Below are 17,186 nucleotides of genomic sequence, written 5' to 3'. Positions count from 1 at the left end.
TCATGGAGCAAAATTAAACCAACAGCAAAGAGGAAGACTGAGACTTAGAAAAGAAAGCCTAGGGCTGGACAGATGGCTCAGAGGTTAAGAGTACTGGCTGCTCTTCCAGAGGTCTTGAGTTCAATTCCCAACAACCACATGGTGGCTCACAACCATCTGTAATGAGATCTGATGCCCTCTTCTGGCATGTAGGCATACATGCAGGCATAACACTGTATACATAATAAATAAATAAATCTTAAAAAAAAAAAAGTCTAAACATGTGTCCCATAGATAGGAGGGAAGACATAAGGAGAAATGTTAACACAAAGGAGGCTTCACAATCAGTGTGAGTCATGAAATGAACCAACTTGCTGCTGTGCAAAACATTGTCTGGACCTACCAATTTGTGGTTGAAATGGTTTTAGCTTATAAAGGAAGAAAAAAATGGAATACATTGAACTTGAATGAGGCAAAAATCAGGTTTTTTGGAACATTTTTCCATTTTAGCCATCAGAAATAGCTTCCTCTCATTTAAAATGGAAGTTATGCATGTTTCATACAGGACTGCTGGTTAAATACTGGAAATATTTGCCTCCTAACAGAAGACATTAGTGATGTGGACTTTCATTAGCAGCAGAGACTAAAGGCATCCCCCAGCTACTGATCATATATATCCATGCTATAAAAGTAATTTCTTTTTGGCAAGCATAGATATGTAAGAAATCAATAAATTCAACATGCAACTCAAGGAAATAATGCTGAGAATTGAAGTTTTTTTTTATCTTCAGTAATTAAAAAAAACAAAAATGTAGCTTGTTTTGTATCAAAAACAACCGTCTCAAAGGTTTCTGTGCAGGAAGCTTATTACCTCAGTTGGCCTGGTAAGGGAATGAAAGGGAAAACCAGGTCAACCTCTGCCCTTACAGTTTTATCTGGGGCAATGTACCTAGTTTCCCCTTCTATAAAATTATGAGGCTCACATGTGGATTATTCTGAGGTTTGACTGTGAGGATTCAGGTGAGGCCTTCAGAATAGACTACCTAGAAACTTGTAACTATGGGGGCAGATCATGGTCTAGAGCAGTGCTCTCAACCTATGGGTTGGGACTGCTTTGGCAAACCTCTATATTCAAAATTATTTACATTATGATTCATAAAAGTAGCCAAATTAGTTATGAAGTTGGAGGGGGGTTACCACAACATGGCAGTGTTAGGAAGGTCGAGAACACTGTTCTAGAAAGTTTAATTTTACAAAAACACCTTGTAGCATTAAAGTTGGAGGAATCTCATGCATTATTTCACCTGATCCAATCTACTGGCTCCTCAGCCTCCTCTATGAATTTTCTCAACAAGTGACTATGTGGTCTCTGCTCACACAGTCAATGAGAAGTAGAACCGTGTCATTTGTGAGCAGTTTTAATTATCAGGACATTCCTGAGGTCTAACCTGCTTTACCCCCTGCTCTGAAAGTCATTATCCCAGGAGCCCACTTAGCATGAGGGTCCTTCCTATGACAGCTGCCTGGAACCTGAATGTGACTTGATCTTGCCAACAATAAGACCTGACAGTCCAAGGAGGCAAGGCTTTCCAACCTCCTTGATTTTGCAGCAACCCACACTTGGAAGGAGTAAGAATTTCCATAAAACCTCTAGAAAGACTACATGCAATACTTCAAAAATTCCAGTGAATACAAAAATTAGGTGTTTGGGTGTATTTCTTCAAAAGGCACACCTGTCAAGTGGCAGAGGAAGTCTCATCATTTCATCAGTGTATTTTCTTTCTCCAAATTCTGTCAACACTTGAAGGTAAGAGCTTCCTTTATGCAGGGACCGGTAGCTGGATGGGGGCATGGATTCAACCAAAAAATGTAATCGAGGCAGCAATAATATTTAATTTTACTTCTACACAGGGCAAATCTTGAACATTTTTATTGCCATTATATGGAAGGTAGAACATTCAAATGTCCTAAGTCCAAGCAGAAGAAGGCAACTTGATAGTAATAGCCTGGATAAGAGGGAAATGGCATGGCATTGCCCTGGATCCTCACAGAAACAGAGGCCATCTCACTTAGGACCCATTTATAGATTTATCTTGGTACCTGAACTTAAATAAAGCGTCTCAAAAAGGCACACTGGAAATAAGCATGATTCGGGATGGTATCTAGGGTAAGATACCCTAGAACAGCAGTTCTCAACTTGTGGGTTGTGGCCCCTTTGGGGGGGTCACATATCGGATATCCTGCATATCAGGTATTTATATTATGAAGACACTAGATACTTCACTTAAGGTGCTGTTGATGTCTGCATTCAATAGGAGTTCTGCCCCTGGCAGTGAGCTTCATTTTCTTACTCGTTTTCTTTGGAGGGCTCATTTGTCTGAATCAGCCACACTTCGTTATTTCTATCAAGTAACTGGAAAGGACTACTGTAGCCGGCAGTATAAAAGACCCTTTCGTTGAAAACTTTTCCTTCTTCCCTCAAAATGTTTGCTAATGTTAAAAGTTGTTCTTGATTCCTTTGGCCACTGCAGAATCCGTCAAAAGACCTACGGAGGAGAAAGTGATTGCGCATGACTGATTTTACTATGGATACCAATGCTAGTCTGAGATGAACAGCAGAGTCTGGGGCCCTAAAGGCTCGATGAAGTGACCTCCAGGCAGCCACTGACCTCCTCCTCAGGCTCATGAAGTTCACTTAGGAGAGACCCAAGGAAACTCTCACGTCCCATCCATTGACATATTGGAACTTACATCTTCTTGTGCAGACTAACGTATACAAGTCATCCTAGGGCCTTATTAAAGTGTACATTGAGGGTGTGTAGGTTAGGGCCCAAGTGCATTACTAGGAACTTCCCAGAAACAAGCTGATGTTGCAATCTAGAGAACCACGCAGAAACCCCCTCAGACACTCACTCCTCTTCCACACTCCAAGTCCCTCATCTCCCTCCCCACCCCTCTCTCCCTTCTTTCTCTCTTATATACAGTGCAGGCTGCCCTGAAAGTCACTATGCATCAGGGAGTCTTGCCATATAGCTCAGGCAACCCTTAGAGGCACTATATTATTGTAGCGGGATATTTGTAGTCTGTGTGAGGATGTAGTTTCTGTGATTGGTGTAATAAAAAGCTCAGCGGCCAAGAGCTAGGCAGGAGGAATTGGTGGGATTTCCGGGTAGAGAAAGGAAGAGGAAGAGATAATCAAGGCGCAGGGGAGATGCCAGGAGACACAGAAAACAAGAGGTGCAGGATGACAGAAAGATAAAAAACCTCATGGTAAATTGTAGATTGATAAAAACAGATTAAGTTATAAGAGCTAGTTGGGCAAGCCTAAGCTAAGGCTGAGTTTTCCTCATATTATTAAAAGTCTCCATGTCATTTGTGAGCTGGTGGCCCACAGAGAAACCTGACCACATTATGTAGCTGGTGTTAACCTCAAGTCCATGACCTTCGTAACTGAGCCACCCCAAAGCTAGTGTTATGGAAGTGTGCCACCAAGCTGGACTTCTGTGTGCCGTGTTTCTTTTGCTCTGTTGTTGCTGCTGCATACTCTGGGATGGAGTCTGAGTTGCTCAGGTTGTGTCAGAACACTCTCAGGTTTAAGTTAACTTCTGCCTCAAGCCTCCTAAGTACCCGGGACTGCAAGAGTGTGTCAACAGACCCGAGTCAGACACTCAAATGCTTCCTCCTTTGCCCTCTTCTGGGCCAAAGAGAACAAAGTGGGTTGCAGATGGATATAACATAATTTGGATGTCTACACATTCATAGTCCGATGAAAGAGAACAACACTTGACAGCATTGTCTAAACATCCTGAGAAGTATTTTAACAGAGACAGGATCAAAGGGCTCTCGGAATACTAAGGATGGGACTCAGTCCAGGCTAGTAGGCATCTCCTGAGTTGGTCTTAGAATGAAGGATGGTTTTTCCCTGAACAGAGGGAGGGAGGGATGAGAAAAATGGAAATGACAGCATACAAAGCACTATCACAGAGAAGAAAAAAATGAGGTCCAAAAGGACAGCTGAAGCCAGAAGCAAGAACTTAGCATATTAACCTATGACCTTTTGGGATGATGCTACAGGATGCTGAGCAGAAAGGAATCTGATCAGATCTGGGTAAGAACTAGGCCGAGAGACAGGACAGATCAGAGGGATGGGGCTGCTACATGGTTGGGAAGGGAAAGAGAAGAAAAGTTTAGTAAAGTGCATAAATAAAAGTATCCCGAGATGAAGTCACAATAACACATTGACCTGCTGAAGTATAGGACACGCAGATACAATGGTTTTCACTTAGAAGGTTAAAAATGAGGAACAAAAAGTATTTTTAATATGCTTCATTGGTATAAGTTTTCTTATTAATGTGCCAATGCAAAAACAAAAACCAAACAAACAAACAAACAAAAAAACCCATCTGGCAGCCTCAGATGGAACAGGATCCTTGAAAGAAGAGCAAAGACCTTGTCTACTCTATTCAACAAAGTCTCCCCATTCCTAGAGGCATGCCGGCAGAGGGCAGTAGTGAGGGCTGGGCCACCACAGACAGTGTCCAGTCCAGCTATCTCTAATGGAACTGTGAGAGAGGGCACACCATATTAGAAGAGTGACTGGGATGTAATTGTAGTGTGGTAGAATGAATCTACAAGGAGGTGACTCTGAATCAGTGGTTCTCAACCTTCCTAATGATATGGCCCTTTAATACAGTTCCTCATGTTGTAGTGACCCCCAAACCATAAAATTATTTTGCCACTACTTCATAGCTGTCATTTTGCTACTGTTAAGAATTGTAATGTAAATACCTGACATGCAGGATTTCTGATATGCAACCCCAAAGGGGTTGCAACCCACAGTTTGAGAACCACTGCTCTAAACCATGACAACTTTGCTGGGCTTGGGGTACCCAAAGTCAAGGGAAACAGCTGTGTGGGGCATCAAGGGCCTAACTCCTGTCCTATAAAGCTTTGGAGGTCCAACCCCCAGTCCAGTGGACCTGAGGGGCGGTGGGGGCAGAGCCTTGAGTCAAAAAGATTAAAGTCTTGAGATCTGGGTCTTGTTTGAGGCCCATTACTTTTTCTTCTCTATTTTCTCATTTGGAATGAGGATGTCTCTCCCATGCATGCTGTTGTACTTTGGAAGCCTATAGCTTGTTTGACTTTACAGGCCCACAGCTGGTGAGAATTTGTTTTAGGATGAGTCATGCCTTGAGTCTCAGCCAGATTTTATTTGGATGATATTTAAATGAGTCTTTTGAGTCAGTGCTGAAATGAGCTAAGATTCTGGTGTTGCAGAATATTTGTTTACACTGTGTGAAGATGTGTCACTGTGATTGGTTTAGTAAAGAGCTGAACGGCCAATAGCTAGGCAGGAGAAAATAGGCGGGACTTCTGGGGAGAGAGAGGGACTCCGAATGAATCTAGGCCCACAGGAGAGATGTCAGCAAGACACTGAAGAAGTTGGACATTCGGTACAGAGGAGGGGTGACCGAGCCATGTGGCAGAACATAGTTTAGTAGAAACAGGTTAATTTAAGTTATAAGAGCTAGTTGGGGAAAAGCCTAAGCTAAGGCTAAGCTTTCACAATTAATAATAAGTCTCTATGTTATTTGTGAGCTGGTGGCCCAAAGGAAAGTCTGACTACATTCTTGGGCTAATGGAATGGAACTGAATGTATTGTGTATGAGAAAGACACAAAGTTCATGTGCTTAGGGACAGAATGCTGTGGACTGAATGCCTGCATCTCTCAAAAATTTATATTGAATTCCTAATCACAAATGTGATGGTTTTAAGAGCCTTTGAAGGGTGATTAGGTCATGGGGGTTGAGCCCCCATAAAAGGGATTATCACCCTTACAGAGAGGATCAATGGTGCTTATAGGAACCAGAAAATGGTCCCTGGCCAGTCACTAAAACTCTCAGTGCCTTGAACTTGAACCCAACTTTTAGAAAGAACTACAAAACAAAAACAAAAACAAAACCCCAAATTTCTGTTTGTTATAAGCTATGGAGTCTATGGTATTTGTTGTGGTAGCCCGAACAGACTAAGATGACATCATATACTGTTTTTTGAAAGTATTATTATTCAGGTCTCCCCAGATTAGAGGAAAGGGTGGTCCTATGCTCTGGGTGATATAATTTGTGCTATGTTTTATATGTGGAAGGTATATAATAGACTTCCTAGTAAATAGATTATATCTTGAAATAGACCTCAGTGACATTTTAAAACTGAGCCAGTGGGAAAATACCATGGCTGCATTAGACTGTACTTATGGAAGGGTGAAAAGCCTGCTTGCTGTAGGAGCAGGCGTAGGAGCTGAACGGTGAACGCACACAGGTAAAAACCAGGCTAGCAGTCAGCAGGGCTGTGAATTACCTACCACTTACCGCACAAACACGGTCATTCCAGCTCTGTCTTCAATGAAGACATCCGACTCTGCAGGCCGGGGCGGATCGGATTGCTGCTCAGAGGGCACACGCAGGGAGATGGTAATGGTAGATTCACTGAAAGGGCTGGAGCCGGCCTCCACACAGCTTGTCACTGGAGCGGTCAGCTTCAATTTCATCTCTGCACCCCGGAAGAAGATGAAAGCACCTTTCGTGTGTGCGTGGCTCATGGGAGTCTTTCAATCCATTTTTTATGTGACTTTCTTAATTTACTTTACAGCACCCCCCATAAATATGTACCCTCAAGATAATGTCTCATCTTTCAAAGAGGGCTGGGGTGGAAATGATGATTATTCATAATCTACATTTTCTGTAGTGTCGTTTTCTGGGATTAATGAATTCTATTTTTTAAAGAAGTTACAGAAAACATGAGACAATTAATCATCTTTGCTTTACAACTCAGAAAATGAGGTCCTATAGGCTAAGAGACCTGAAAGTTACACACACACACACACACACACACACACACACACACACACACACACACACACACGGGGTGGGGGGGGAAAGAGAGAGAGTGTTAATGACTTGCGGCTCATTCTCTTGCACATTTTCTTGTTTTGAGGTATCACTAATTATCATTCACAAGTTATTAGAGACATTTGCCACAGGTAAGGACTTCTCCCTAGTTACAGAGCCTTATTTCATACAACAAAATTGAGGACGAATAGAATTGAAAAGTGGAACCCAGCCACAGCACCTTCCTCTCTAGCTACTACTAAGGTTCCTGAGGCCAATCGTGTATAAAAACAGTAGGGTTTCAATGGTCTGGTTATTCATCTATGACAAACGAGATTTCTTCAGTAAGTTTAAACTCAATAGCCTCGGGATCTCAGAGGCTGCTTTTACCTTTCTCATTTTTGCCTTGAATGTAGCCATTCAGCTTTGAGAAGCCAGTCTGGATGGCTGAATCCCAGTCCATAGACTCCACACAAGTGCTGACCCATTTGGCTGGTCCGTAGTGTCGGATCTCATAACTTCCAGGCTAAAATGGAACACGGAAAATTTCCAGAAACAACTCCCAGACATCGGGAGGTAACCTTAATCCCTAGTCTACCAGGAGACTGTGGGCCATGAGACTGCTGGGGCCGCAAGGTCTAGCCTGAGGTTCCGGTCTTTAAGACAAGAAGGGACTCTCCGGAGATCTCCCTATGGGATGGGGGAGCTGATACTGCCCTAGGGCCAGGTTAAAAGAAACAAGCATCTCTTATATAGAACTGATGGGTCTCCATTGCAACTCCCTAATTCCCCCACCCCAGGCAGGAAGTTGAGCAAGACTCTCACCTGGGGTGGGGGAGGGGGTCAGGTAAACACCGCATCTCCTGCCTGGTTTAAGCAGGCTCTAAAATAGTACTTTTTACTTAACTCTATGGGACTCTTCGATCTCATAATAAAGTAGCCCAGAAGCAACCCTTGCGGGCCCTAAAAGACACCCACCTACCTGGGGGTCTGTGTCCTCCGGAGCCTTCCAGCTCGGCATCTCCACCACCGGCTCCACTGCGTCCACAGCCGGCTCCACTGCATCCTCAGCCACCTCGAGGTCTGGCTCTGGCTCCTCGGCCATGGTCAGGGACAGTTCCCCGAGGGGCGCACGCCTGGGTCGACTGTCCTGTCTATGTGCACTAATCACCTTGTTCTGAGTCCCCGCCCCCCGGATGCACCGCCTTGCAGCCCTTACTGCGGGGGGCAGTAGGACACTCCTGGGTCTGAGCCGGGAGGGGGCGTCGTGATCCCAAAGAAGCCAAGTCCCCACCCCGCCTGTGAGCCAGCTCTGCAGGGATAGGGAGATGGGCCAGGATCTGCCAGCTGACCTGTCGTCACCCGGTTCCCCTGCAGAGTCCCTGCAGCCCGGCTGTGGGTAGCAGTGGGCGGGGCCTGAGCCGGGGCACACTCGGTTTCTGTGGAACCGGTCCGGCCGCCTCGCCCTCGACTGCAGCTCTTCTGCAAAACCAGTCTCTTCCCTGCCACAGCAGGGGGACCACCTGCCCCTCGGGGGCCACTTGGCAGCCAGGGCTCAGAGATTATCAGGAGCTAGCGCTGTTGACTCTGACCCATGCCGTGGGTTAGACTCTGGAGTCTCAACTGGGATCAGCAGCCCCATTTATACCTGTAAGGCAGCCAGGGTCCCCCAACAGTTTTCAAGGCTGCTCAAAGTGGAAAGTCAGTGGAGGCCCAGAGTCTTTGGGAGGAGTCTCCAGCGATCTGCTTCCTGGACCTTCCCCCCCTCCCCCTGCCCCGAAATGATCTGAGGCACTTAGTCATGTCATTAGCACTTGGGGGCGGACGAGAACACACAACAGTGCTTTTTAGATATTTTCCTTAGGTTTCTTATTTTTTTTCCAAAAGATTTACTGAAATAAATTCATATCTAATGCATCCTTTTATTTTCTTTAAAATTTTTATACCTATATGCAATTATATCTTGATCATATCCACTTCTCCCTCTCTCCCCTTCAACTCCCTCAGAGATTCCCCCATCACATCTCCCTCCCAACTTCAAATCGTTTTATTATTTATTTAGCCCACTGAATTCAATTAGTGCTATTTGCATGCACTCCGACGTCATCCTTTGAGGCACTGGGAACCTACCAATGCCCACACTACTAAAGAGTAGCAAATCTCCATGTCCCAGCAGCCACTAACACTGCTCTTGAGGTAGGGACTCAGAGGTCCTCTTCCCTCATGTATAACATGTACGTGTATTAGTTTGCCCCTACTATTCAATGAACCAAACATGGTCGTGCACCTCTGCAATCCTGGCAGTGTGGTTTGGAAGCAGGAAGCTCAGAAATTCGAAGTGACCCTTGACTGACTACACACCAAGTTTGAAACCACTACCCCACCCCCTACCACACCCCCACCCCTGGCTTTGTGAGAATGCCTCAAAAATAGAAAATCAATAATAATAAAGTATACTGCTTAATGGTTTTTAAGTATATTTATGGAGTTATGCAACCATTACAATGCTAGGACATTTTTTTTTTTTTTTTTTTTGGTTTCTCTGTGTAGCTTTGCGCCTTTCCTGGGACTCACTTGGTAGCCCAGGCTGGCCTCGAACTCACAGAGATCCGCCTGGCTCTGCCTCCCGAGTGCTGGGATTAAAGGTGTGCACCACCACCACCCGGCACTAGGACATTTTTTTAATCAATGTCCCACCTCAATCTTTAGTCTTTACTCAGCCCCTTTGCCAGTTAGTTTTTGTTTGTTTGTTTGTTTTGTTTTGTTCTGTCAATTTGGTATAAATTAGAGTCATATGGGAAGAGGGAACTTCAACTGTGAAAATATCTCCATCAAATTGGCTTGTAGGCAAGTCTAAGGGGCATTTTCTCTGATTAATGATTAGTGTGGAAGGGCCCAGCCCAACTGTGGGCGGTGCCATCCCTGGGCAAGTAGTTCTGGGAAATATGAAGAAGGTAATTGGGGCTGGGAGTGGTTGCATGCATGGCCTCAGTCCCAACACTCCACTGGGGAAACACAGGCAGATCTCTGTGAGTCCGAGGCCTACCTGGTCTACGAAGTGAGCTCCAGCACAGCCAGGGCTGTGTCAAAGAAGAAAAAAGAAAAGAAAAGAAAAGAAGAGAAAAGGAAGGAAAGGTAGCTGAAGCCTGGGAACAAGCTGTGTTCTTCCATGGTCTCTGATTCAGTTACTGCTCCAGGTTGTGGACTCCCCTCAATGATAAACTGTGGTATGGAAATGTAAGCCAAATAAACCCTTTCCTTCCCAAGCCACCCTTGGGTAGTGTTTCAATACGCAATATAAGGCAAGCCAGGACACTGATCTCCTAATTCCTAGAGCCATCCTCTAGCGAGCTGCTAACTTGTACTTATCTTTGTTTGGATGGTTTGGTTGGAGACCCAAAACTAAAAAACAAAACAAAACAGAGGGACTCTCCACTGTGCACCTCCCGTCCTGGTGGGTGACTCTGTGTTTGTGTCATTTCTGGAACATGTCCAGGAACTGGGATGCTGTAAGAGTCTCCCCAAGTCGCCGAGTCCACACCTACCTTCTGGACACTTCATGTGAATAGAACCATGACAGTGGACACGCCTTGTGACAAACTTCCTTTGCTTAAAATATTTTCAGGGTTCAGGCATGTTGTAGCATCACTTTTTTTTTATGTTCAAATAATGCCTTTTATAAACATTTTGTTTATCAATCAGTAGTTGGTAGTTAATTGAGTTGTTTCAACTTTGGACTGTTATGAATAATGCTGCCATTAGCATTTGTGCAGGGAGGGGCAGAGGGAGAGAAAGAGAGAGGGAGGGAGGGAGAAAGAGAGAGAAGGGAGAAAGATATATATATATACACACACATATATATAAAGATATACATATGTAAAGATGTATATGTGTAAAGATATATAAGTGTAACGATATACATATATATGGAGAGGGAGAGAGAAAGAGAAAGAGAGAAAAAGAAAGATCACAAATTGTGTACAGGTTTCTGTGTGGACATAGGTTTTTCACTTCTCCTGGGTGGAATTTGTGGGTTCAGTGGTGAGTCTACTTATAACTGCCAAGCTGTTCTTTGACCTTTGACACTCTTACAGCAGAATGTGAATGCTCTATTTCCCTACATCCTCAGCAGTTACCTGGCTTTGAAAATTCTAAGTATTTTGTGGGTACACAATTAGGTTTGTAGATGTGATTTCTGTTCAATGAAATTCGGTGTTTCACAGTGTTCGATTCAATGGCGTTTAGCACATTCACTAAATTGTAAACCCAGCACCACTGTCTAATCCCAGAAGAGTCTACCACTGCAAAAAGCAATCCCACAAAGCTGAGCAGTCATTCTCCCTTCTGACCCATACCCTTGTCCCAACCCCATGGCACCCAACCGATCTTTCCTTTCCTTTCCAAGTCACGGTTGGGTAGTGTTTTTATCACAGCAACAGAATCCTATATTCTATAGATTTGCCTCCTCTGAGCATTTTGCATCAATAGAGGCACACAGTGTGTGATCCACTGTGACTGGCCTCTTTCACTTATTGGAAGTAGTGTTTTCAAGCTCTACCCTTGCTACGGCCTGGATCAGTCCTCTGTTCTTGCTCACTGCTGAAAAATAGCCCATTGTTTGGGCCTGGTAGTTTAAGCTATTTTCTTTCTTTGCCCTTCCCCGCCCAAACTGTGCAAAGACCTCAGGCCACACACTGCTGTCTAGGTGTTACATCAAATCTATTATTATCCAGAGTTAAGCTTGAACTATTTAGTGCAAGCTTAATAATGCGTTTTGACATATTTTAGAAATTTTGCCTTTTTACGTTATCTGTTCATCAGATGTGGGCTATTGTTTAAGATGGCCTTAAAATATTGAGAAAATAATATTTTATTGCAGGATTTTTTTTTTTAAAGAGAAAAAGGAAGTAATGTACGATGTTAAGTTTTTTTTTTTTTTCTTTTAATCTGCAGAATATCTTTTTTGGGGAGGGAGACCATTTGATTTGCAGAAAAACAAGCCGGTTGTAGAGGTATTCTTGTTACACTTGTGAAATATGCAGCTCATAGAGATGCCAGCAGGTCACCAGGATGCCTTTCTATTTTTGAAAATGATGATTAGTCATATGCAAGAGCAGAAGAAAGGCAAGGTTTATTCCAAATTAGTGGGATTGTATTTTAGAACAAGTTGAATAAAATCTAGAACAGTCAACTTTTATAGCTATGTTACAAAAATCATTAAGTTTCTTACTGGTGATAAATTGTTCCATTAGCTTAAACTTAACCAAAGATTTATGTGACACCACGAAGTATTTATTTACTTAAATGAAAGTGCAGTGGGGTCCCTTTATATCAAGGGGTCTCCACTGTTAATCCCAACTGGGAAAGGAAGTACCAGGTGCTTTTCAACAGTCACTGTGGCTGGATCTTCATGTCTGTGGTAGTCACATTTCACACCATCCCCATGAGTACTGAGATCGTGAATCCTGAACCTTTACTATAGGGCAATACAGAGTAGGTTCCTGTGAACTTCTGGCTACATTTTTGTCAACCAATCAGTACCTTACTTGTTTTATAAGATGCCCTACTAAATGTATATAAATGTGTATGTGTACACACACACACACACACACACACACACACACACACACACACACACACTGTTGATTTATAAACAGTGAACTCATGACCAATAGTATTTTACCTTATGCCTGAATGAAGCTTCTCTAGCACATGTAACTTCTCCCCAAGGCTTTTTCAACAATCTTCTCTTGCACTGAGGAGCAGTAGGCAGTGACTGTACCTAGAGGCCCTTGAACACAGAGACGCACCAGTCATGAATGCATGGAGGAAGAAGCCATGACAGTGAACAGGACATTGTTAGAATGTGAGATCTATAACAAGATGACAGAGCTGACTCTCTGACCTTAGTGTGGAAGGTGTGCATTGGGCCATCCAGAGGTGTCCTTGTTCTGTGCATGTCCAGGAGAGACTGGAAAGTGTCACGTGCACTGACCTCGGCTGTCTCCTAGCAACTCCAAACTCCTCTATATTCCTCCTACAGAGTAGTCAGTCCCAAAGGCTCACAAATGGCATGCCAGGCTCACCCCAGTATTAACTCCACTCTTCACTGTGTTGATTTACTTTCATTGGTGCTGTTTAAAAAACACTGACAAGAAGCAGCTTCTGGGGTTGATTTTTAGCTTAGTTTGTGGAGGTACTGCATGGAGATGATGGAGAGGGCATGCTCATAGGAGAGCGAGGTGGTTTGTGGCATCGTAATCTACCGTCAGGAAACAGAAGATGGAAAGTGGGGCCAAGCTCTAAAACTTCAAGCCCACCTGCGCTTCAGTGGCCCACTACTCCAGTCAGCCCCCACCCCCTAATGGTTCTACTGTCTCCCAGAATGACGCCATTGGCTGAAGACCAAGAGATCAATCTCATGTGCCCATATGGTATATGTTACATTCAAATGTCAGTAGCATTTGGATAATTCCAGCCCCTTCCAAGGAGTCACTTCCAGATACCCTCAAGTCTTAGTGGAGGCAGATCCTAGGGGTCCCAGAGAAAATGTAGGCTGTCCCTGTAGTGCCTACAGAATCTGTGAGGATAGGAAAAGAATAAGAGGAGCTGGAGAAATGACTCAGTGGTTAAGAGCACTGGCTGCTCTTCCAGAGGACCCAGGTTCAATTCCCAGCACCCATGTGGCAGCTCATAACTGTCTGTAACCCCAGCCACCAAGTAATTTGACACTCTCACACAGACAAATGTGCAGGCAAAACACCAGTGCACATAAGAAAAAATAAATAAATCATTGAAAGATAAGAACATTTTTATGATACTGGAGTGATGTGATTTTTTTAGAAATTATAATTTGATGAGCATTTACTCTGGATGGGGCTATGGTAGGTGGGTATTGAAGTATTTTATCAATAAATAAAGTTTTTTTCCCTGGCCTTCATATGTCTTAATATTGAGTCATTTTTTTTTTTACTATGGGATTATGTTTTTGCCCCACACCATAATTACATATTTGATTGTTAAAATTGTTTCTACCATCTCAAATGCAGTAATTATAAAGTAATTATGAGTAGCTCCTTGGAATACTAGCAATAAATGTCATTTTTCCTCTTGGTTGGCATCTCTAGTTTTGATGAGAATTATGACACTTTTCCATTATTTAGACTCCACACAACCTATGAGGCTCATTTTCACTGAGCACTTGCTCAGCAGAAGATAGATAATTGCTTGATAAATGATGAATGAATGCCAAGCATAGAATTTATTAGATACATAGATAGCCACTGAATGTCTTTAGGAGCACCTGTGAACAAACCTCCTTTTTATGCACCACAGGAAATGGAGAGAAATGTGTTGAATCGTGGGGTGAAGGGTGAGAAAACTGAAATCTAATGGTGCAAATGCTTTTACAATTAAAAACATCGATTTTAGTCAGAGTGAGACTTGTATGACTTCTGGGACTTAGAGGCCAGCTGTATTTGTTTTAAAGGGTTTGAGTTTTGGGGACCAGGGAGATGGCTCGGTGGTAAAGTATAACTACTCAAGCATGAGGGCTGGAGTATGGATCCCCAACATCCACATAAAAGCAGTGTGCATCTGTAATCCCAGTACTTTGGGGCAAGAAAAGCAGATACTCAGGGCTAGCCAGGATAGCTAAAACAGGAGCTCAGAACACTGAGAGACTTTGCCTCAAAACATAAGGTGGAGAGTGATAGAGGAAGACACTGGCCTCTGGCCTCCACAAGCACGTGTGCACTCATGGACACACATGCATGCTCACACACACAACACACAAGTTTTAAAAAGGGTTCATGCTTCTGAGTAGGATTAGACTTCTAAATATTTCACAACTAGATAGTGTATGTTTTCCAAAGCATTTAGAAGAAACCTAGCCCTTGAACATATAGGAGAAAATGGTTCTAATAATAACTTGATTCAAGATAGATTGCCAAAGACTTCAGGCAGCTAAGCAAACCTTCCACTCTTCAATATGGAGCTTTCAATGTAGCTATAGAATCATTAATTCTACACTAATTTGGCTGGTATCAGTCAGGTAAACCAATGTCTGTGTGGGTGTTTTATAAAGGTTAACTTGCAATAACTGTCTCTACTCTCAGTTTCTCTAGTTATGTTCGATTAGTAACATGATTTATGAGCCAGAACTAGTTTGTGGATCATGGTTTGAGGAATGCTGGTTTAGGTGACTGTCTCACTTGGACCTGACACAGAGTCTTACACCATTCAGCCATGTATTACCAATGGCTCTCATACCATTCAGCCATACATTACCAATGGCTCTCACACCATTCAACCATACATTACCAATGGCTCTCACACCATTCAACCATACATTACCAATGGCTCTCATACCATTCAGCCATACATTACCAATGGCTCTCATACCATTCAGCCATGTATTAGCAATGGCTCTCATACCATTCAACCATACATTACCAATGGCTCTCACACCATTCAGCCATATATTACCAATGTTTCTGTGTTGCTGTATATACCTGTTCTACATGTGTATGAATTGATTTTTTTAAATGCCAGTTAAGAGGATGTGGGCATTAGTCCCAGTGTAAGTAAAACTCCATGTAAGTAAAAAACCAATGGCTCTCACACCATTCAGCCATACATTACCAATGACTCTCATACCATTCAACCATACATTACCAATGGCTCTCACACCATTCAGCCATACATTACCAATGGCTCTCACACCATTCAACCATACATTACCAATATTTCTCACACCATTCAGCCATACATTACCAATGGTTCTCATACCATTCAGCCATACATTACCAATGGTTCTCATACCATTCAGCCATACATTACCAATGGCTCTCACACCACTCAGTCATACATTACCAATGGCTCTCTGGACACTTAGCTTGTATTTGTACTCATGAAAGATCATTGATACATATTACATAGAGTAGATGATACCCTTTTTAATATATTACTTTGTATTCTTTACAGTATGCGTGTGTGTGTGTGTGTGTGTGTGTGTGTGTGTGTGTGTGTGTGTTTGACTGTATTTCTGCCATATTCAAGAAGATGTCCCCACTCCAGGGTTGTAATTTGTTTTACAAATTGACTAGTAATGAGTCTAATAATGAGTTGACATTAGCTTCTTCAGGCATGAAAATTTAATAGATGAGTGCAGACCAGCTGGAATCCTTTCATGTGCTTTCATAGTCAAAGTTCCTTAGGCCTCCCCTTGAAGTACAGCACACTCAAAGCCATGTTTCTGTGTTGCTGTACATACCTGTTCTACATGTGTATGAATTGATTTCTTTTAAATGCCAGTTAACAGGATGTGGGCATCAGTCCCAGTGTAAGTAAAACTCCATTATCATCATGGTGGGGTGCATGGTGGCATGCAGTCAGGCATGGTGCTAGAGCAGTGGCTGAGAGCTACGTCCTGATTCATAGGCAGCAACCAGAGAGAGCAAGACATTGGGGCTGACAGGGATTTTTGAAACCTCAAAACCCATCCCCAGTGACACACTTTCTCCAACAAGGCCACACCCACTCCAACAAAGCCACGCCTCCTAATCCTTCTAATCCTTTTAAACAGTTCTACTCCCTTGTGATGAAGCATTCAAATATATGAGCCTATGGGGAATGTTCTTATTTAAACCACAACAGCAGCCACTCTTCCACCAATCAGAAGAAGGAGATTCCTTCTTGACTAAAATTCACATTGAAGAATCTGTTTTCAGTCAGGCTCTGCTGCTTCCCATCTGTTTAGCCTTGGGCACGTGATTCAGCCTCACTGAAGCTGTTTCATTTATACTAATAGACACTGTTGTGGATTGGATGTGAAATGTCTCTATAAACTCACAAATACTTGCTTCCTAGATGGTTGCACTATTTTGAAAAGTTGTAGAAACATTTAAGGGTGGGGCCTTGTAAGACAAATTGCTAAACAGTCTTATTAATAAAAAACCTAGAGCCAGATATTGGAGTGAAAGCTGAAAGATCAGAGAAGCAGAAAGAAGCCAGCTACATTCTTACTGCTCGAAAATCTTCAGCCCAAGAGAGAGCTACTTCCTGTATACTCACACCTATATACCTTTCTGTATCCTGCCATCTTACTTCCTCTTTCCACCCAGCTACATCACTTCCTGTCTGTCTGTACAGACCTCCAGACCTCTATGGTTAACTAGTGCTGGGATTAAAGGCATGTGCCACCACACCTGGCTCTGTTCCCAGTGTGGCCTTGAACTCACAGAGATCTGGATGAATCTCTGCCTCCTGAATGCTAGGATTAAAGGCGTGTGCTACCATTGCCTGACCTCTATGTTAATA

At 43.1% G+C, this 17,186-nt stretch overlaps 1 protein-coding gene across 1 annotated transcript; it reads right to left on the bottom strand.

The window, feature by feature from the left end:
- Positions 1–1,862: 1,862 nt before the first annotated feature.
- Hebp2 (heme binding protein 2) lies at positions 1,863–8,033 on the bottom strand. The gene is made up of 4 exons (XM_059273053.1): positions 7,849–8,033; positions 7,257–7,392; positions 6,348–6,528; positions 1,863–2,525 (listed from the first exon to the last, which is right to left on the bottom strand). The coding sequence occupies exons 1-4, from the start codon at positions 7,969–7,971 to the stop codon at positions 2,327–2,329; spliced, it is 639 nt and encodes a 212-aa protein (XP_059129036.1). The 5' UTR covers positions 7,972–8,033; the 3' UTR covers positions 1,863–2,326.
- Between the last annotated feature and the right edge of the window lie 9,153 nt (positions 8,034–17,186).

The sequence above is a fragment of the Peromyscus eremicus genome, chromosome 8b (genome assembly GCF_949786415.1).
Source record: "Peromyscus eremicus chromosome 8b, PerEre_H2_v1, whole genome shotgun sequence".
NCBI lineage: Eukaryota > Metazoa > Chordata > Mammalia > Rodentia > Cricetidae > Peromyscus > Peromyscus eremicus.
This window is presented reverse-complemented; position numbering and strand designations above follow the sequence as displayed.

Excerpts from the sequence above, each read along its gene's own strand:
- Hebp2 (XM_059273053.1), bottom strand. The coding sequence starts at position 7,971 with ATGGCCGAGGAGCCAGAGCCAGACCTCGAGGTGGCTGAGGATGCAGTG. Across the intron at positions 6,529-7,256 it reads TCAAGGCAAAAATGAGAAAG|AGATGAAATTGAAGCTGACC; the intron begins GTAAAAGCAGCC and ends TCCGGGGTGCAG. Across the intron at positions 2,526-6,347 it reads GGAATGACCGTGTTTGTGCG|GTCTTTTGACGGATTCTGCA; the intron begins GTAAGTGGTAGG and ends TCTCCTCCGTAG.